This window comes from Nipponia nippon, unplaced genomic scaffold (assembly GCF_047370975.1).
Source record: "Nipponia nippon isolate SJK-2023a ecotype South Korea unplaced genomic scaffold, ASM4737097v1 scaffold_4, whole genome shotgun sequence".
Lineage (NCBI taxonomy): Eukaryota > Metazoa > Chordata > Aves > Pelecaniformes > Threskiornithidae > Nipponia > Nipponia nippon.
The window spans coordinates 27,512,247-27,533,638 of NW_028262358.1; the positions used below are offsets into that span (position 1 = coordinate 27,512,247).

At 36.7% G+C, this 21,392-nt stretch overlaps 1 protein-coding gene across 7 annotated transcripts in view; it reads left to right on the top strand.

Annotated features, from left to right (window-relative positions):
• The window catches only part of MTA3 (metastasis associated 1 family member 3), a 144,195-nt gene that overhangs the window by 54,424 nt on the left and 68,379 nt on the right, over positions 1–21,392 (top strand). For all 7 annotated transcript variants that reach the window (XR_015708583.1, XM_087776211.1, XM_087776210.1 and 4 more), the window contains exons 7-9: positions 2,606–2,708; positions 12,219–12,318; positions 17,300–17,488. Coding sequence is in view for 6 of the 7 variants with exons in the window: in XM_087776211.1 (XP_087632337.1) it covers positions 2,606–2,708; positions 12,219–12,318; positions 17,300–17,488 (392 nt within the window). In the remaining variant the exon portion in view is untranslated. The remainder of the gene's footprint in view (positions 1–2,605; positions 2,709–12,218; positions 12,319–17,299; positions 17,489–21,392) is intronic.

Here is a 21,392-nt window from a genome sequence, read left to right on the forward strand (position 1 = left end):
TTGAATGTCTTATAGTTCTATGTCAACTTCAGCAATATAAAAGATAAATGTAGAGGTGTTAACAGAGAAATTGTGTTGTAGTTTTAAAGGGGTCAGCCATGTTAAAAATCCTGTAGAATAAAGTATAGGCATGATTAACTAAGGACAGACAGCTCAAGGAAAACAGAGGGGTTTTTATAATTACTATTTTGAAAGAAGACCTCTGGAAAGAAGACCTGTTTATCTTATGTGATCCTTCTATACTGATTCTTTGAGCACATTCAAAGGAAGTAAACACAATTTTTATTCCTGAAATCAACTTTTCAAAGATTTCTACAGCACCGCTTGACTCCATGATTTGATCTGTTTATGTTACTTTTCTTCCTGTTTAAGTGGTAATATCCTGCAATGTAAGTGGAAAATCGGGAATGAAGCATTTTTTCTAAGTGCAGTTTGGCAGAGACCACATATCTTCTGGAAACCTCTTGTCTACCATTGTTGAAGTAATATTTAATATTGCAAATATTACATTATATGTGTTTGGATTTTTTTGGTATAGATACTCCGTTGCTCGTATCCTATTTATGTCTACTGCCATTACAAAATACTGTTTGGCAATATTTCAGATTTACCTTTATTAACATTTAGAACCACATTTTGTAGTAGCAATTGTTTAATTACCTCTAATTGAAGTAAGACATTTAGTATTGCAATTTTTTTCATCTTTTGCAAACTTGATGCAGGAGAGTGACATGTTTTGTTTGAATACTTACGCTGTGCTTGTATGATGTTTTCTCTTTGTGAGAAGTATACCCTGCCTGAGTATTGGGTTTTGTCATACTTCTACAGTTACGATCTCCAGGATATGGTGTCCTGAAACAGTTAACTAACATTAAAGATGTTTAAAAACTATATATTAACAGATTGAAATGAAGTGCTCAGAGATTATTTATAAAATGTAGAACATCACCCACAATGCGTCTGTCACAGATGGAAAAAATGAATGTATTGACAAGTGTGTAGTCCATTGAATAAGTTTATAGACCTAAAATCCTACCCAAGATTCCCAGAAATTTAGTTTGTCTCCAGTACTGAATGTGAATTAGCTTAAACAGAAGCATAAGTCCCGTTAGGCAGACAATTCTTTATTGCCTATATTATATCAGAAGAAAGTAATGTATTCATTTTTCTGAGAATGTGACTGTGAACTTTGTTCCTGAAACATTAGCCAGACAGCATGGTGCAGTTCTAACTTGTGTATTTGGTAGGAATAAATATATGCCACAGTTTTCGTTTCTTTCCAGAATGAGTGTGCTAGAGAAACTCGCCAGATACGATCACATTTCAGAAAAGCCAGTGCTTGGTTTGCACTCTGCTTCCAGACTCTAAAGTGTACAGGTTATTTCATGTCTTGATGATACTACGTGTGTTTAGACTGGCTGTTTTCATTAAGTCAGAAGAAATAACACAGACTAAAGTGATCCTGCTGCGTGCTCACCTACACAGCCTAGATTTTCAAAGGAAATGGAACAACTGTATTTGAGAACAGGTTTTTATTCTCGTACTAGCTCATAAAAGTACTGGCATCCAACCAAACGCTGGTGTTTTTCACATGTTCACTGAAGGAAGAACATGCTTGTATTCTAAAATACCAAGGAAAGACAATGATTCTAACTTTGCTCTTGTCATCTGTTGTGACCCCAGATGTGTTGGCCGCATCCCATAGATAAATCTTCTCATACTAGTAGAACATGTGTTGCCTGCCTAATCAGCCTCTGTAATGTTTCTCATTTTGCAGTAGAAGTTATTGGTGTAGTAGTCAAGCCAAGATTTAGGCTTCCATATGAACGTGAATCATTGCAGCGTCTTCACGCTTCACTGTTCTTCCAAGCAGTACAAACCCACGCTCTTTTAATAATGAATACAGGGCAAATTAAATTTTGGAAACCACCAGCATTGTTGCGACCACGTGCATGTCCACAAATTGCTCTGTTCAGACAAATGGAGTTGGGAAATCATGATATAGTATATAGTAACTTTCTTGTGCTGTAATCTTATATATTATTTTATAAGAGGATATAACTAGTCAACATACGCAGCAATTTTAATATTATGATTTGTGTTAACAGTACAGATGAATGTAGTGGCTGAGACCAAGAGGTGAAAAAAAATAATTAAATGTAGTAGACAGCATTTTTTCATAATGATTTTTGTTTTGGGGGCATAGAATACAAATTGGACAGAATTTAATTGCTAAAGCTGGCTAAGTATAAAATGATTTTTAATATGGCTTCAGTGAAACCGTAACTTTGATATAGTTGAGAAGCAATTTAAAGAAACCACTGGTTACTTAGGCTATGGTTTCAAGTTTATAATCACATTTTATTAAAGTTCTTTGATACTACACCTCCTAAGAATGCCTCCTTAAATTGAAATGCTGATGTTAAGGGAAGATGTTTATTTTACTGATGCTGCATTATGGAATTTAAATGGATAACTGCTGATTGTTAAGTGCTGTCTGTGTGTGTTTAAAAATGTACAATGTCTCTTTTAAACATAGTACAAGAAATACACAGAGAAAAACATTGTGAGTAATAAGTGTTTTGTCCCATCTACCTTTTGACAGGAGAATTAGATGACAGAGAACAGGCAAAGCTGGAAGTAAAAGTATGGGATCCAGATAGCCCCCTTACTGACCGTCAGATTGACCAGTTTTTAGTTGTAGCACGGTAAGATTAAAATCCTCTAATAAAAAAAATTCCTTTTCCTTTTCCTACTATTTATTCCCCTATATCATGTTACTCAACTTGTTTGCCATTTTGTGAGCCCTTCTCTTTCCCACAGTTAGCTAAAACAGAAAATCAGACCATAATCTTCTGCATATTTATTGAAGCTACCAATACAGAAGAGAGAAAAAGGGAGTGAGTTTTGGAATAATGCTACACTGCCTGTATTTCAGGTTATAGTAGAATTTCATACTTTAAATATAGACATCAGTCTGTGTTCCCCTCAGAGTAAATGAAACAGGATTTCAGTGCTAATATTTCAGTCTTGTACTTTAGTACTTGGAATTTCGTAGTGTAATATAAAGTTAAGACTAGAAATAAAGAAGATGTTAGCAAATGAAATGGATGCAGAACTTGTCCAATTTGCATATAAGCTGAATAATATGTAGTGCAATTATTCTGGATGAATGTTGAAATAAAAGTTTGGAAGTGATGCATTTCATTAGTGAAAAAAGTCTGGTCAGTTCAGTTTTATAAATTAATGTATGATTATGCAGATTTATGAGAGGAAGATCAAAGCCCTTGGAATTCATAAATACCTTTAAAAATAATTTCTCTACTTTAAAAAAAAAAAACCTTTCAAAATTTTATAGACTTCTTACTGAAGGACAACTCTACACTCATAAGATACAGCATGTTTCACCTGTCCTGTAATTCATACTTAGAAATGTAGTACAAAGATATTGTTCTAATGATGGCAGAGAACTGTTAATCACAGCTAATGTAGGGATTTTATCCTGAATTGCTCCATCTCCTGTATTTTCTGTAACCAGGTTGCAGAGCATAGTCTCAAATCTTCTTAGGCAAATAATCCTTTTACGTCATTTCCAGTTTCTGTTCTTTACTCTTTCTCCCTTTCGAGCAAAGCATTTCAGGAAGGAAGGTAGTGAGAGAGAAGTTGCTTTGTATTTTGCAGCTTTTGTATGGTGAAATGGGTTGCTGATTTATTGTTTTACAGTCCAGATGCTGCCCCACTTTGTAGTGCTGTATCCTTTCTATGCAGTAGTAGAAATGGTCTGCCCCTGTTGAATTTCCAAGGAAGCCAGAAGGGTATAGGTGCGAACATGCATCTATTCAGAAGATCACAATGCCCTGGTACCTCCATAGAACTGAACCCAGAAAACAGAACTACCTCTATCACCAGCAATATAATACCTGGATATGTATGGGCAGACTGTTATGGGGTGCCTTAAAAACACAATCTGTTTGAAGATTATGTGTGTTTTTGAGGAGTTCATTCGTTGCCTGAACATCCTTCCACTCCCTGTTTTGCAGCCGCTCTGGGGAGCTGAGGTAGTATACTGTGCAGCTGAAAATGTTTCTGGAGGAGTGTACCAGTAAGCAGTCTACTGGGAGTGACAGAGAATAAATGAAATTTTTAGAGGAAAACATTCTTCTCTCTTTGACCCCTTATTTAAGACATCCTGTGCAATGCTGTGCCCTGAACAAGATTGCATTTGTTGAAGTTGATAAATTTCTCTAAAAAAGGTTTCTGTTATGGCAGGAATGGGTCTTGGTCATAGCTGACTAATTGTAGCTATGCAAGATCTTGTGGTCAGCAATCCCTAATGATCATCTGTAATCAGATGTTGTTACTCAGGTACCACTTTATTGATGTTCTTCCACAAAACTCCATTCATCTTTGTAAGCTGCTTTTGAACAGACAGGAACTCTTTCCAAGCTCCTATGTACTTGTATTCACAGGCTGCAAGATCACATTTCTGTTGCATTAAGTGCTTCTGAGACAGATTGTTCACCAAGTTCTGGAGAAACAGTTCTCCTATGATGATTGTGGCAGCTTTAAATTCAGTATGTTGTGTGCTTGCATGTAAAGGCTTTCATTATACTGGACCCTTAAAAGCTGCTTCAGTAACAGTGGAGTTGGTGTTATGATCTGGTAGACTGTGCTTACAGACTCAGAAGATATTTCTGCTGTGGCCTAACTGCAGTTCACTTGGCACTGGCCGTGCCTGCTGGGTTTCCAATGAGAATGGTATTTCTCTGGGTCCTGGAAGTTATGTTTAGTCTTGCAAATTTGAAATTCTGACAATAAGAACTTTTTCCTAAATGCATTTCTATATGTGCTTTTGATTAAGTGTGTGTATGCTTATCTGTATTTGAAATTATAAAAGCATTTTCACATGATCCTTTTTACATGCTGCATCAAAGGCATCAGGTATTTCTCAGTTTTTTCAGTCTGCTCTGGTTGAAGGAAGAGTTGCTTTTGTCCTTATAGGCGTTAGCTTTCTCAATCACACAAGCACGCTTTGGTTCTTTAGAAGGTGTTTAAATACTCTGTCTTTCTATTTGTGTTGCCCATTGCAAGAACATTTATATTTGGCCTCAAGGCATGTAGCTTTCCCAGTCTTACAAGGTTTGTCTACTGTCTCAGGAATGAGAGGCCTTTTTTTCTAGGTTTATATGCCTGATCAGTCTGGACCTGTCACTAAGCCCTAGTATGTAATAATCTGCTGGATATAAAGGTAGAAGAATATGCCTATCCTGTTCAGAAATTGGAGGTAGCAGTGCCAGAAAAATCTATAGAGATTTTGGAAAAAAGCATAAGAGTACTTGAGCAGAAAGATCCTTAACCTTGAGCTCCCTAAGCAGTCTTGCTTGACTGTGGATTTGGGCAAGGGCCTCTTGCTTGAACTAGCAAAAGCCTCTGTTAGGAGAAGCTTGAGGCATCAGACTAATGTATTCTGGTCTTGAGTTGTGTTTTGGGTAGTGCACTGTCATTTATACTCCAGCAATGAGAATTCCAACACCATTTTCTACTCCATTCAGATAAGATACAGCTTCATCAACCAATTTTTCTTCTGTCATGTATATTGGCAACAGTTCTTCTGTGTCTACTAGCTTCGAAGAACAGGACTCTGAGAAGCTGCAATAGTAGTTTAGATCTGCCCACGCTGGCAAATAGTACAATATTGTAGAAGTGGATTTGTAGAATTGAAACGTTTGGTGCTGAGGACCTAGCGTCAACACTATGCACATTTTGAGCAGTTCTATTTTTAGGCTAACTCTAATCTGGTCCTATGGACTAAATATCTATGAGTATGTGGAACTACTGTTGAACTTAACAGATATCCCGTTTGTATGCTACAAGATACCTTTTGATGTTGGTTAAAGCGCAGTAGGTAAAGATGCTGAGGACAGTTGCTTTGAAACTCCATTCCTAATTTGAACTAAAACACTGATATAGATGCACCCCGTTTTCTCCAGTCATCAGTCTCTATCATTCCTAATATATAAGGAATGCTTCATTTTCTTGTGAGATCTCATGTTCTCTTTCTAACTCTGTTCCAAGTTGCACAGTATTAGGAAATACAAACTTCCCTATTGTGTGTATATCACAATAGTCCTATCTTTTTTTTTAATTTGTCAGGAAGTCAAAAATGGTCCTGACCAGTCTCAAATGTGGTAGGAGTTGTGGGCTCCAGCCTGGACAGATGCTGAGCGCCGTAGACCTGACCCTTTTCTTTTTCTTTTTCTTTTTTTTTTTTTTTTTTTTTTTTCCCCTTCCCCATTTTCTTTCTATCTGCTAATTTGGTCTATAATTTACATGATAAGTTTTTGGTACATTCTAGTTCTGTTTATGTACTTCATGATGCAGTGAAATAGTTAACAACTTAGTTCTTTTCTTCTGCTTCATCTAACTAGATTATCAACATAGTCTTCTGGAAGGACTGTATCTCTAAATAAAGCCATTTTCCAGACATTTGTGGTCCCAGCTTATTTCCAACTAAAACAGAGTTTTGAACACTAATTAAAATAGCCTTAAAGCATTGCATCTCTACCTTAAAATCTTGTTCTTTGATTACTTTGAAATTAAAATGGCATTGCATACCTCTGGCTAACATAACATATTTCTCTTCATTTGAATGCCTGCTTATTTTTTGATGTAAAATCACAGAAAAATGGAGAAGTACGTGTTGGTCATTCTGAATTGAAGCTTGATCCTTCCTGTCTTGTTTCCACTTTCCCATTTTCTCTAAGACAGTGATTATATTAATTTTCTGTTCGTTACTATTGATTTAGTTGTAAGAGCTCATGGTATATGGAGGCTTATTTCTTACACGAATTTATCCTACAGTGAGGAAGGGAATACAATACAGCTTCAACTAGCAATGTGTTTTTCATCATATTGAGGAAAAGAATACACTCATCAACTGAGAACAATAAATAAAAACATTTAAAAGTGCGTTCAAATAGTAGTACTCTGTTCTTGCAAGATAATTCAGTGTAGTCAGTGACAGTAGACAAAACTCCCAAAGCTCATCAATGAAAATAAATACATAAAAGTCACTGGTTTGAAATCTTCAATATTAGTGTGCTTCTGGATTCTCTTTAGGTGGTGAGAAGTAAGATGAATTGGAGTTCATTAAAGAGGTAATGAAATTTAATGGCAGAATTGTAACATAAAATTATGCAGTAAAGATGGTGAAAAATCTTGATGCCAAGCTGCACTCACAAAACTAGATGTTTGCTAGCAAGGTCAATTACAGTATCTAATGATAGGAAGATGGTTTGGCAATAAAAAGGAGAAATATGTTCACATCAGTTGACTAGGAGTATCAAAAATACCGTGTTTCTGCCCGTCTGTCATGCTTGGCCAATACACGTTTATTCCTTTGTGCATTTTGTGTTACTATATTTCTTCTTGACCAAATTAATTTGAAAACAACTAATTCAGAGTTGGAGCTAATTTCTTTTTGCATCTTTTTTTAATGAATTCTGATCTATTGCATTATACAGAAAAAATTTCTGCAGCAGCATTTTCCTGGACCTGCTTTTTGGGGGCTGTAAATCTCCTCCTCTGTGACTGTGAAATTGCAGGATGGAGTACAGATGATCGCTTAAATCATATCCTGTGAATTAAAGTACTTGTATGTATCAGATTCTATTTCTGTCGAATAATAAAGATTTCACATATGTTCCATTTCTTTTCATTTAGTAATGAAACTGAAGGTTAGTTGTGGTGTGTAGGGGACGTTATATGTAATGCCACCCCCTACCCTGACTTCAAGACTCTTTCAGAGAAAGAACAGTGGTAGGTGACTTTTCATGTTTATCATGTCATCTCCCTTTGCACTCTAAATATCTGAAGTGATCATAATGAAGCATAGCACTGTACAGACAGTTGCTTAGAAATGCAAGAAAAATGTGTCTTTTGGAACAGCATCATTTTACTATGAATATGTTCTTCACGTCAGATTTTGTATTACCCAGTAGTAAAAATCTCAGGGGTATTTTACAGCTTTAATTAATATTGTACTAGTGACACATATCTCCACTGAAGAAGTATTTTTTTTTTCTTCTTTCCAAGATTTTAAGTATCTCGAGACTCTCTTAAGGAGCAATCGGATATTAATTGGCTGTTTGTAAATTCTGTTATTGATAGCAGTGGAAGAGGTCATCTTTTAGGACCATTTCCAACTCACAGTAGAGGAGAACATTGATGTAATAATAACGAAAACAAAACGCTTCCTACTATGTAGGAAACCACCAAAGATACACTTAATTATCTTCCTCAAAAACATTAACTCTGAGGTGAGGCATAGCATTAGTTTGCAAGTATGTGAGGAAAACTGTGAATTTGCAGATTCATGTATGCACAGAGGGTGGTTTACTTTAAACAGATTTGTCCAGAGTATACCCATTACTCATCTCGTATCACTGAAACAGAGAAACAATGTATAAAAGTGAAAAATTTTAAAATAAACTTCCTCAGATCTAAAAGGATCTATGTATCAGCTCGATTTTTGAGACTACAAGGTAGAAGAAAACAGAGTTACTGGCCTGGATCCAGAACTTTCTGGGTCTGAGTTCATGCTGGACTGCTCTTGCTACCTGGGAGACTAGTGACTATTTTTATCCTGATGTGTAATTGCAGTGGTTCCAGATTTTCTTTGGTAAATAACGTCCCTGTTCAGAACTAGTTACTGATGAGCAATTGAATCTTTAGAAATGTGTTATGACAGTCTCCTGTGTGTGCTGCTTTATAATTTCATTGGTTGCCACTAATACTAATCTTATGCAAAAATTTGAACGATTACTTCCTTTAATGCCTTAGACTTGAGTTATAAGAAATTTGGAGCAATGTATTTTCTGTGTGCAATACCTAATCCGAAGTTTTGCTTGAATGTAGGGCATACAGGCACAGCAAAATGATGATGAGCTACTGCATCCCTAGAGAGTTCACTGTCAGGTTTTTTTGGGCATAGGTATTCTTGAGTTTTGCTGAATTTGTGGATTTATTCCTAAGTCTTAGATCCTGACACTGTATTATCTTGATTTGTTTTATGTTTGTACAGTTGTCAGCTGCAATCTCTGTTATAAGTCCTTGAGAGAATGTTCTTGGTTCTGGTCTTTAAGATAATTAAAACAAGGAAGCCTAATTAAGGTAACACTGGATCATTTGGTGTAGCCCTTAAAGCTCTTACACCTGCTTGCTGATACAGCCTGTGCAAAGAGTGGTGTCTCTGCTGATACCACCAATTGTTTATCATTCTTGTCCATCTCTCTGCCACCTGTGTAATTCACTGTCTGTATGCCTTTTGGCTTTAGCTTATTTTGGGAGGCGTGGGGAGTGTTGGTTTCTGTTTGAAGTCTCAGTACTTTAATTACTCATTGAATAACGTATTTGTGACTAGCTTGCTGAGCACATTTCATTGGTTACATGAGTTTATTATTGTTATTATTGAATTAAATATAGTTTCAATTAAATATTTACAGTTACTATTTGGATTCCACCAACTTAGTGGAACATTTACATTAAAGAGTCTGTTTAAAAAAAAATAATTTAAACAGCCTGCGTTGGCTTCATACTGAGTTTTATTTTGGTAGCAGGTGGGTGAAGACAATAGTGTGTCTTCTGGAAATGGGCATTGGTTAGTTATTATTTTTTTCCTTTTAACATTTTAAAAATAATTCTTTGGTGGTATTATTAGGAAAAAAGTATGCAAGGAAAAATGACAAAGGCAATATTTGACCTTTGTATTAATATGTTCCTCATATCTGTATTTTAAATGGAAAAACGTAAAATTGAGGTATTTTAATGATTTCTAAAATTAATTTTGGATTTGGATTGCATGGCTAGATTATACAGAGCACTGTATATCACTTAAATAAGTTTTGAGACTGGTTACTATTTAACGAGAATTCCTACACTTATTTGGATCGTCTGAAAAGGTCGCTGTTTTTCGGAAGTTTACAGGGAAAGGTGAACTGGAAGGTTATGTTGATTTCCACATATAGCCCCAGACACACCCCCCCCCGTCCCCCCCCTCAAGGTGGTACGCTGCCTGTGTTTTATGGTGGTTCTTATTTGTTTTGCAGTCATGTACTCCATGCTCCCATGCAGCGTTCGTCTGACGGTTGCGATCCTCTCCTACTCAGTACAGCACTGGAAGCAATGTCAACTAGTGCATCAATTCTTACCTCTTTATTACTTATTCAAAATAAACCTAGCTTTATATTGTGTCTTAATTTTTACTTTACATACTGGGCAACATAATTCATATATGCTTGGGCTCTGAAGTCAGCCTAAAAAGTTTGATGTGCTAGAGAGTGACTTGTGAGGACATACTCTTTGTAATTTTCATAGCATACTCTGATTTTATTTTAGAAATATGGTCAAAAGAAAATAGCATTAATTATGCAAAAGGAAAATAAGAAGCTAGTAGGTAGCAGCAGAAGGGAAATACAGTCATGCCGCATGCTGCTTTACTGGTTTGAACAGTAGCGACAGAAGGATCGCAGGAAAGACTGTTTAGCTACAACCCTTATCAATGCCAGCATGTTTAAAGGGGTTGACTGACTATCAGGAAATGTGTTCACAATAGAGCCTTATTCTTGGGACTGATTTGTGGTCAAATACTGTTTTATGTACTGCCAAACTTTTTTGAAAAGAAAATAGAACGTGTGTGTGTGTGTTCTTCTCACATATTTGCCATCTCTGCAAAGAGGGAGCAAAGGTTGTGAAACAACATTTGAATATAACTTATTTATTCCACAGCCTTTAGAAGTTTAAGCAGTTAATAAATTGAGTGTGTGAATCACTGCTGTTGAATCTTAACAGTGTCTTGTAAGTTTTTGGCAGCAAGTACTGAAACTTATCTTGAGATTCAAGATAAAATTGCAGTAACAGATGTTATCGCTAGTTTCTCCACGATCAATAATACACCTTAGTGACTTAAACTCTTGATGCACGTTATGTTATGTTATGTTATGTTATTGTTGAATATCAGGTTTATAGTACACAGTAGCGTGACACTTTCAGTGTGTTGATCTGTCAATGACATTCCTCATTGGTATAATTCTGCACTTAGAACTTGTGTGGAGTGTAGATGCTGAATGAGGCTCCAGTCCTTAGTCCAGAGGCTTAGACTGTATTAAAAATGTTAGGTGAGTAATTGGGTCTTTGGATTTAGAAGGACTTCTATCACGTCATAACTGCAACAGATAATTTTTTTCTGATATCATAGTGACACAGTGCACCTCAAGAGTCATGATGCAACTCAGGGTACTGGAGCAACTTCTGTTCTATTAATTAATAATCTTTCTCATGTGTCGCTGCATCTTTGCTCCTTTCCTGTGCGATATGCTGAGCCCGGTCAGGTTCTCTTACGCATCTTTCCCTTCACGGGGCGTGATACGTAGTGTGCTTCCAAGAAAAGTTTGCAGTTTAGAACGGTCACTATCACCCTAATTCTCCATCTCTATTCATTATCTTTTGTTGCTCCGGTAAGTACAATAAATGCCATGTACCATTCATCAACAAAAGTGGAAAAAAAAAAAAAGGTAAAGGTTTGGATAAAAAACGTGTCCATTTCAATAATGCTGGAATGCTTTTGTTAAGTAGGCTGAGAGATCCATTTATTTCATTATTACTTAAAACCTGTGACAAACTAGAATTCTGGAGGTACCTTTGACTGAGCTAAGATGCTTTCTTTGCCTCACTAATGGAAGTAGTAGACATGCATTACTGAAGTGAATAAAATGCTATTAATTTCCTCATGGGAACATGGTGAACCCCCTTTCTTAATTGTATTGTAATTTGTTAAACAGTGTTGTGGCTTTTTAATTTTAAAAATAATAGTCATGGTTGTAAAACCCAAGCTGAGTAAGATCTTTGACTTCATAATTTAAAAAAAATTGGTACATTAAAAAGTTAGTACATTAGAATTCTATGAGTATCTTCTGTTTCCATGCTGTTTTTCTTTTATGTAGGTTGTTACTTTTGGGGGAGAAGGTCAGAATTTTTACTGCAGTGTTTGGTGATTTGTCTTTATCAAATTGTCCTTTGTTAGCAAAGATCTGAAACCTTAAGAGTAACAGTATGTGACTTTTATTTTTAAAAGGACACTTTTATAGATATGACATAGTCTGATAATAAAAAAGAGGTTACATCTTCCTATGCATTTACTGTCTACTGTTCTCCTGTTGTAGTGCGGTTGGCACGTTCGCTCGAGCATTGGACTGCAGTAGTTCTGTCAGGCAACCGAGTTTACACATGAGTGCAGCTGCTGCTTCCCGAGACATCACACTGGTAGGTGGCTTCTTAAAAACCCTACTACTTTTTTATATCTGTAAATTCAACAGTATCTGTTACTCCAGAGTCCCTGTCCTCCAGATACCTGTTTTCCTTTAGATACCTGTGTGCAAGGTGCATGTGCGTATGGTAGATAATCCTGTGTGTTTTCTGTAAGCATATTGGTGCTGCCCTTGTAATCATACTGTAAATCGCTTGACTTTAGGTGAAATCTATTTAAATATGATATCTTGATATGTGATAAGTTGCACAGCAGAGTGGATAATACACATTGTATAGGGATTCATTCAGTATAATTGATCAATTCTGTGATTTAAAGTATGTGGTAATGAAGCTGATTGAAAATTGTTTAGATAGTGTTTTGTACTTACTAGATGTGTGTGTCAGTAAATTTTATAAAGTATAAACAATCTTTGTAAGCAACTTTTTGAAGAACATTTTACTTAGGATATCCTTAGGATGTTTCCTTAGTTTGTTAAAGTATTCACTATAATGTAAGCACCTGCATCTTTTAGAGAAAGTTAAAAATATATCAGTTACAGACCGAAGTTTTGTCTCTGTATATTCTTACTAGCTGAGATGACAAGATGTGCTGCCGTAATAAAAGCGTGCCAGGAAAACTATGAGAACGAAAAATCTTACGTTTCATAGAATCAAGTTTGACTTAGATTTCCAAAGACATCAGCAGGAGTTGTTTATTATTTTAACTGTTTGTGTACAGAATCATGAAGATGATAGTTAAGGCTAAAGTAGATCAGTATTCATCAGCTGCTTGAGTATTTGAACTAGAGGACACTGAATGAAACAGATCAGTTTATAAGGCAGTACCTTAACTATTTTAAAGTGGCTAGAGAGCCCCTGGAAATTTAGTTACACAAATTTTGTGGGAACAGACAATATCAGCAGGTTAAAAAAAAGGGTTAGAAAAATTATGGACCATGGCTCCATAAATGGGTACTGAGGAGAACAGAGAGAGGTTTACTGTCTAGCATTCCTAATTCCCAAGGTTTGTAGATGCAGGTGAATTAAATGGGGATTGACCTCAGGCTGTGGCTGGACTTAAGCTGCGTATTTTCTCTAAGTAACATCCCTTGGTGCTGCTGTCAGAGACAGAATGCTTGGCTAGGTGGATGACTGGTCTGATTCAGTAGGGCAGTTCTTACATTCCCGACAAAACATATTCATTAGTATGATGAGAAAAATATTTAATTTCTTACATTTTGTGGTGTACTCAAAAGCTATTAAGCAGGAAACTGATTTAGTCTGGACTTACAGTAGTGTAGTAAACAGTGGCAAAATGTAATGTTTTCAGTAATACTCAAAATGAGTTTTCTGTTTCACAGTTGCTGATATGACCTTACCAACACATTTCTGTTCAGATTAAATGCTTTATTTTTTCCATCAAAGTAGTTCTTTAGTTTAACATTTTTCATTTTATTCAGATTTCATTGGATTAAGAATTTCTAATAAATTCCAAACGTTGCATATCCTTCTTACTGTATTCAGTGATTAATAGAATAGGTTCATCCTTATAGCAATTTCTTCTTGTTTGAAAGTGTATGTGCAGTGCTGCTAATAAAGGGATACATTTAGTGTTTGAGTACCATATAAATGCTTCTCCATTGCAAATGATCCGTTAAGTTCCATTGCACGTAATGAAAGGCATATCTTATAATGAGGCACCAGAGGAGCCACCCCAGGTTTAATTATTGTGTGCGTCTGTTCTCATTTTCCTACCCCCTCAGCTTTTTAAAACCCCTCTCTTCTGCTCTTTGCCAATGTACTTCGTTCTAAGTTAAGAAAAGACATATTTGTCATTATACTAGTTACTCTTTCAGACATTGCCATGTTAATTGGGAGCATATTTTGAACAGCAGTTAAAGTTAGTACAGACGTGTGCAGAACTTGTGGTCTATCTCATTTATGCTTTGGAAGGGATGTAGGTGCATAACACTAAGAAAATTATACTGTCTGTGTTCTTAATGCAAGGCAGATAACCCTTGCGCCTGAAGTGCTATTAATGGGATTTCTGTACACCACACTTTCCAGTATTCCTAATTAGTTGTTTCAATTAGAGATGACTGTAAACAGACTGATACTAAAAAAAAAAATGCAGTAAATGCATAAGTTATAAACATTACTAAATTTCACAGTGGATGTACACATTAGGGAGGTCTTGCAGCTTAACAGCAAGGGAGAGGCTACTTTCAGGCTTCCTTATTTTGAAAATATGGGGAAGGTAATGAGACAAGGCAGGAAACTACCAATGCTTTTAGAAAACCCTACTGGAAGACCTGTGTTTACCTTCTTAGATGATAGTAAATGTTCTTTTCTTACAATGATAAAGACCTGTGAGACGAACAACCAACTGAAACTTGCCTTTCTGGCCTTCTCAGAGGCAGTGTTTTATTTGGAAATGAAATTTGATCTCTGAGAAGAGAAGGAAACTGGGAGGATTTCCTGTTTCAGATGCCTAAGCATTGCTTACTGCATACACTGACAGTGAGGGCCATTAAAGCAAAGCAGGTTGATGGAATCACTTGCCTCTTACGGTTGCCTTGTTCAGAAGAGCCTGTGCTACTTTACTGTAAGGATGTAAATCTTGGTTTTGGATGTCTCTTCAAAATGAAAAGTATGAACAGGTCTTTCCTTTGCATTTTGAACGACATCTTTTTAATGATTTTTATTAGACTTTCATATGTGTGGCTCCTAAGACAAACACGTTTAAAATATTATTGAACTATAGAATCCATACTCTGTTTCCAGTTTGAGTGCTTTGTTGGAGGCAGTTCAGTCTAGTTGATTTAACTGACTACTGAAATTGCAGCTGGTTTGGAAACTGCATAACAGCTTGTTTGCAGCGTGCCCTGTCATTCCCTTTCTTCCCAGCTCCATGCAGCCCTTCCTTAGCTTTTGGTGGATAGTTTTTTCCTTTACCTGCTTAAATTTGGACTTGAAGTTCCCTCTATCTGTGTGGCTAATAAATTTCCTGTGGTGGGACCCCTTGTCTGTGCTGAACAGTGTGCTCTCAGCAAGAGTTCTTAGGGAAGGGTGGTCCTTCCTCTCTCCTTCAGGCTCCTATTTTGGGAGAGGCAATGACAGTTCTTCCCAGCCTCCTGCTCCTTAGGTATCAGGTACACGCTACTTGTTTCTTGCAGTCCTCTCATCTTTGGGTAAAGCAGATAAAAAGGAGATTCTCCAGAACTTTTTATCTTGGGCTCTAGTAATGTCTCCAGGCTGCTCTCTCTTTTGCTAGCACAGTTTACTCACTGCAGTGTGGGAATTTGATTGCAGGTGAGGGTTGACAAACCTGCAGAAGGCAGAGCATGTTATCATGGGAACTTGTCAGTGGTCTTCTGTCACAGAACAGCTCAGTGAAGACAGTACTTGTCCACAGAGTTCATTATGAATCTTTTCTGTAGTAATACCAAAAAAAGCTTTATGGAACGAGATGTTTATTATAGATGGAAAAATGAACATAAGGCAAGAGCAAGATCCCGATTTCTTCACTTCTGTTGTCATTTTTAAGAAAGTTGATATCAGTGAATAGATCCAGATTTAGCAGCTGCTTGGAAAATGTCCGGTATGTACTGCTTTTCCACAAGGACTGCAACTGAAACAAAGATTTAAACCTTGGTAACACATATACTGTAAGAGTTCAATCTTTAGGCCTGGTTTACTCATTGCCTGAGTTATAAGCAATAAATTGGTGGTTTCATTTTACATTCTCTAATCTGAAGATGATGGATTTTAGACATTATGCTACATATGTCCATATTGGAATACTTCCGTACATATTGGAAGGCTTCTTCTTAAGGCTGGTCAATTTGACTTGAACCATAAGTAAAATGACATTGTAGGGTAACAGTGACATTACTTCTTGCAGACAAAACAGTTCAAGAATCTTCTGCTTGATAGCTTTCAAAGAGGTATATTGAAAGCTGGAGAAGGACTTTAGCCACTCATAGGAGATGGCAAAAGATAAGGAGAATTCATTATTTGCAGTACACTTGTATGCAGAAGCTCAACTGGAATTGCTTTCTAAGTGCTATACTGACACATAATGCAAGAGTGTTCCTTCCTTGAAAGGTTTTGGGTGCCCCCTCTCATAAGATGAGTTTAGGGCTGTGTGAGAGATTGCATGCTACAGTTACAGCTCACGCCGTGGTGGGACAAACAGCTGGGAGACTGATGTTACACAGTCACACACATTATTGCACTTTATACCCCTAATACCTCATTCAGCACAACAACTGAAGATTGTGGTGATGGGGGCTTTTGGGATGCTGAGTCAGAAAGGCTTCTGGTACGTTGCTCATTTTCCCTGCGGGTGGATTTGTGATGTAATTGCTTAGTTTCCATATTCCCCATTATTGGTTAGTGATGTGAGCATTCAGTGTTACCTCTAAAGTGAAATGCTATAACATGCTCATTTTCTGTTTTCCTCTTTTATAAAGGAAAGCAAAGTAACCAAAGAAACCTCATTTACCCATCTCTGACAGCAGAGTTTAGCAAGGGACAAAAATCTTGTTTGGTTTTCAGTGTGATGACAATGAAAACAGTAAATGGCTTCCTTCCCCAGCAAAGAGAATATTGAGCACACAGATGTCTGGGCAGCTGTTTGGCTACTATTTAGAACTTCTGGTAATTGAAAATGGCCCCTCAGTCAATACAGGCCGCTGTCTCTATTGGGTTACTTGGAACCAATTTCTACCAACTAAAGATTCTCTAGAAATGTTTGCTAGTAATTTGCGGGAACTAATAAACTAATGTCATTTTTAGTAAACATTTTATTAAGGAATTTCCTTTCCCAAATGTTCCACAGCGAAAAGCCCATGATATCAAGATAGATTCTAAATTTAGCATTAATTGAGGCTTCTTGCATGGCTTATAGAAAATAAGACATTGAATTTGCATTAACTGCAGTGGATTGCTGTATGTTTAAACAAGTTTTTTATTCTGTCCTTCTCCTTGTTAGTTTCATGCAATGGATACATTGCATAAACACGACTACGATTTGAGCAGTGCCATCAGTGTTCTAGTGCCACTTGGAGGGCCTGTCTTGTGTAGAGATGAAATGGAAGAGTGGTCAGCATCAGAAGCTAGCTTATTTGAAGAGGCGTTGGAAAAGTATGGCAAGGACTTCAATGACATTCGACAAGACTTTGTAAGTATGAAAGTAGTACACTTTTCTGTTACTGTGTTTTCTCATGGTTGAGCATAACTGCTTTCTGTAGGTTTGGAAGACTAACTAGAGGAGAAATCTGTGTAGCTGATATATATATAATTAACATACATACACATTTTATCTGGATGAAGGTCAATATGCTTTCCTGTTCAGTGCCATTCTTTGGAAAGATGTTGACAGAAGATAATTTGTTTAATGGTTTAATACCAGGTAGGATGTCTCATGCTGATGTGTTTTGATAAGGATTTTTACAAGGATTTTACAAGCATCTGAAAGAGTTCCAGCAGCTTTTCAGAACTTTTCTGCAATTTCCAGTGAAATTTATTACGAGCTACATGGCTGACTCCCCTGAGTGTTTTTGGAAAAGCTGGGGTTTCCTTCTATAGTTAGCAGAGAGAAATTTATATTCAGATAGCTTTTAAAGTGCACTACAGGGAGTTATTTTGACATATTAGGTATTTTGGCACTTTTGAAAAGTAAAGGAAATGTTTTCCAATATGTTCTAACTACACTGGGTTTGGTACTGAAGTATCAGACTATAGGGCAGCAAAGCTTTAATTTGCTGAATTCTAATGCAGAGTAGTTAAAAGAAATTGATTCTAACACTGATTGCTGGAACTGCTAGTAATTTGTCTGAGAATTTGTTTGCATGTTTCTTGGAGAGCCTCTTTCTTTCAAGGAAGAAGATTCCCTCTGTTGTACTAAGTTCAAGTTGGGCTTTGTGAAAACGTTAGGATGTGAGCCAAAGGAATTCTGTTATTTAAGACTGAAGTCGATTTGAAACATTTTCACAACAACTCATTCTGCTTGACTCTGAGAGCTCGGATTTTTTTTCTTTGCAGATGTTACTAATAATCTTTGTGAGGGGGAAAATGGTACTGTATGGTAAATGTAGAAGCCCTTCCAAGACAGAGTGTGGGACAGTGGGAGAAGGCTTGGCACTGAACTAAGCTGTCTTGTCTTCGCTTTCACAGTTCTGAAATGAAAGAGATAATTGAATGAAGGTGGGAAGGGAAGGCTATTGTTTTTCTGAAGAACTGACATTTTAACAGGTGTATTACATCTGCGTGTTATTTTTGAGATTTTAAAGGGAGAAAATGTTCACTGCATTCATCACATAAGGTTGAAAATTGCATCATGGATGAAATAGCTGTTAAGTTCAAGAAAATATGATTGGAAAAGAATATTTTATACAGTTTGAGAGCTGAAATCTTAATGTAAACTACACTTCCTTATTATTTCTCATACAGATAAATGGTCCTCAGCTGTAATTGTACAGTAGTTCAGTAGCTATGTCTTCTAACTAGATGTTTCCTAATACATAGTATTTGGCTTTTCAAAATGCCTAAAGCATATATTATGGATTTTTATTGGCTGTTTACAAGTTGAGTCCTAACAAAACTTGTGACCAAGTATACCTAAATCTTTTCTCTGGTATTTATGTAGTATTTTTATCTTCTGTATAATTTCTGTGTTATTGTTATGGTTTAACCCCAGCTGGCAGCTAAGCACCACACAGCTGCTCGCTCACTCCCTGCCCCGGTGGGATGGGGGAGAGAATTGGAAGAGTTACAGTGAGAAAACTCGTGGGTTGAGATAAAGACAGTTTAATAAAAGGTAAAGGAAAAGCCACACACACAAGCAAAGCAACACAAGGAATTCATTCACTACTTCCTGTCAGCAGGTAGGTGTTCAGCCATCTCCGGGATAGCAGGGCTCCATCATGCTTGGGAATTCAGACACCATCACTCCGAATGTCCTCCCCTTCCTTCTTCCCCCAGTTTATATGCTGAGCATGACATCATACGGTATGGAATAGCCCTTTGGCCAGTCTGGGTCAGCTGTCCTGGCTGCGCTCCCTCCCAGCTTCTTGTGCACCTGGCAGAGCATGGGAAGCTGAAAAGTCCTTGACTAGTATAAACACTACTTAGCGACAACTAAAACATCAGTGTTATCAACCTCATTCTCATGCTAAATCCAAAACACAGCACTATACCAGCTACTAAGAAGGAAAATCAACTCTATCGCAGCTGAAACCAGAACAGTTATATTACACGTAATTCTGTTGATATGTATCCATTAAAGCGACACAGTGGAGTGCTGTGTTGCAGGAATCACTTACGTGTTTGTAATGTTCAAATGCTAGATATTTGAATGAGTCTACTAGAAGCTGTTTTAAAAGTTCAGATTTTATCTCGGGTAGACTCCTGATACCCTCCCTCTTTTGCTGAATCTTCCTTCCCAAAATGCAGATGTTTTCCTTTGCCCTCCTCCCAAAGTGAGAGAGACGCACAGATCTAGAGATAGGGTTATGTAGCCTACTGAGGGCACGTTAATGATGAGTCAGAGTGCAGCAGAAATAGATGTGGGGCACTAATTAATTATAGTCTCATTTAGTTAGAACGCGGTTGTTGTCTATCCTTAGTCACTTTTTTTTTTTTACCTTTGGAAAAGTGGCATGGCGTTTTTAAAACATCATTAGAAGAACATCTATTTTACATATCAATTTATGTGGTATTGGTAACTTAATGCACACAGTCTTGATCTAATTCTATGTAATTTGAGATCTTTCAATTATATTAATCATTGTGTAATCTTGGGATATCTTAATTTCTCTAGAGTAAAATTTATGCGTTCTCACTTGGTATGTAGCATTCTAAAAGTAGAGGGATCTGAAAACAAACATTTGGTTTTAAGTAATCACCTAAAATAGTCCTTCAAGATTTAGATCATGGATATATGAAAAGTTTCAGCAAGGTGAGGTAGGTCTAAATATGTAGTACTTAAGCAGTGATTTTTCATGAGAATACGTTTATCTATTATCATCCCTTTCTTCAGCAGCTAGTCATTGAAAAGTAAGTACTCTTACATGTGATTTGAGAGCCTGGACAAAGAGGCTGATGCGCTGGTAGTGTGCACACTAACTTGTTCAAGTGTCCGTGTACAATCTAATGATAAAATTAAATCCTGTGTGCCTGAGATTAAACTTGAACCTAAGCAGTCACACAGTGGTGCCACAGTACAGGCAAGACTGCCATGTTGCATGGTGGAAAGTCCTTGGTAGCAGTCTCCTGAAGCAGAAGGGTTATGTAGTACCTCCTTGAGTCATTATATGCTAGGGGAGTTGCCTTTTGTAAATCAGCCCAGATTTGCAAGGCATGGCAGCTGCAATTGCAGCCCTTACATGATAGTTCTCTAAAGGGCAGGTTCATTTACTTTTCCAGCAGTTAGTAAGAACTGGCACTATTTGACATTCAATGTGCAGCTCAAGCATTAAGCTATAAACATAAAATATTAGTAAGCAAGACAATTATTATAAATTAAATGGTGTAAAGGAGTTTACCTTTTTTTAATAGAGAAGCTCATTTGTTATCAAATTACCAGTCTAGCCTTTGAATAATCATTTTCATCAGCTGTTGACTCATCAACTGTTATAGGAGCTCATTTGCTGAGGTTCTGCTGTCTTTAAGAACCTATGTGAATCCTAATCAACCTAAACTTTTTAAGTTAATTGAATTTACTTGATCTACTTGAATTACTTCACATCCCAGGGTAGCAGAATGGAAGAAGACTGAATATTTTATGTTCTCCAAATAGAACTATTTTCCTAATGGTAAGAGACAGCTGTTACGCTTGTTAATTCTTAGTTTTTCATTATCAACAGTTTTCACAAATTTATAACTGTTACATGTCAAATATGGCAGGAAAGGCCTTGGGAATCAGACTTGACCTGTTTATAGAAAACTGGAGCAACTGTTTTCCAACTTCAGAAAATTGTGGAAACGTGCCTTAAAGTTAACATGTTCATTTTAAGATATTTTATAATCCTAAGTTTTTCCTACTTGTTTAATTTGAATGGTCCATTTTTACCCTGAAGAAACTA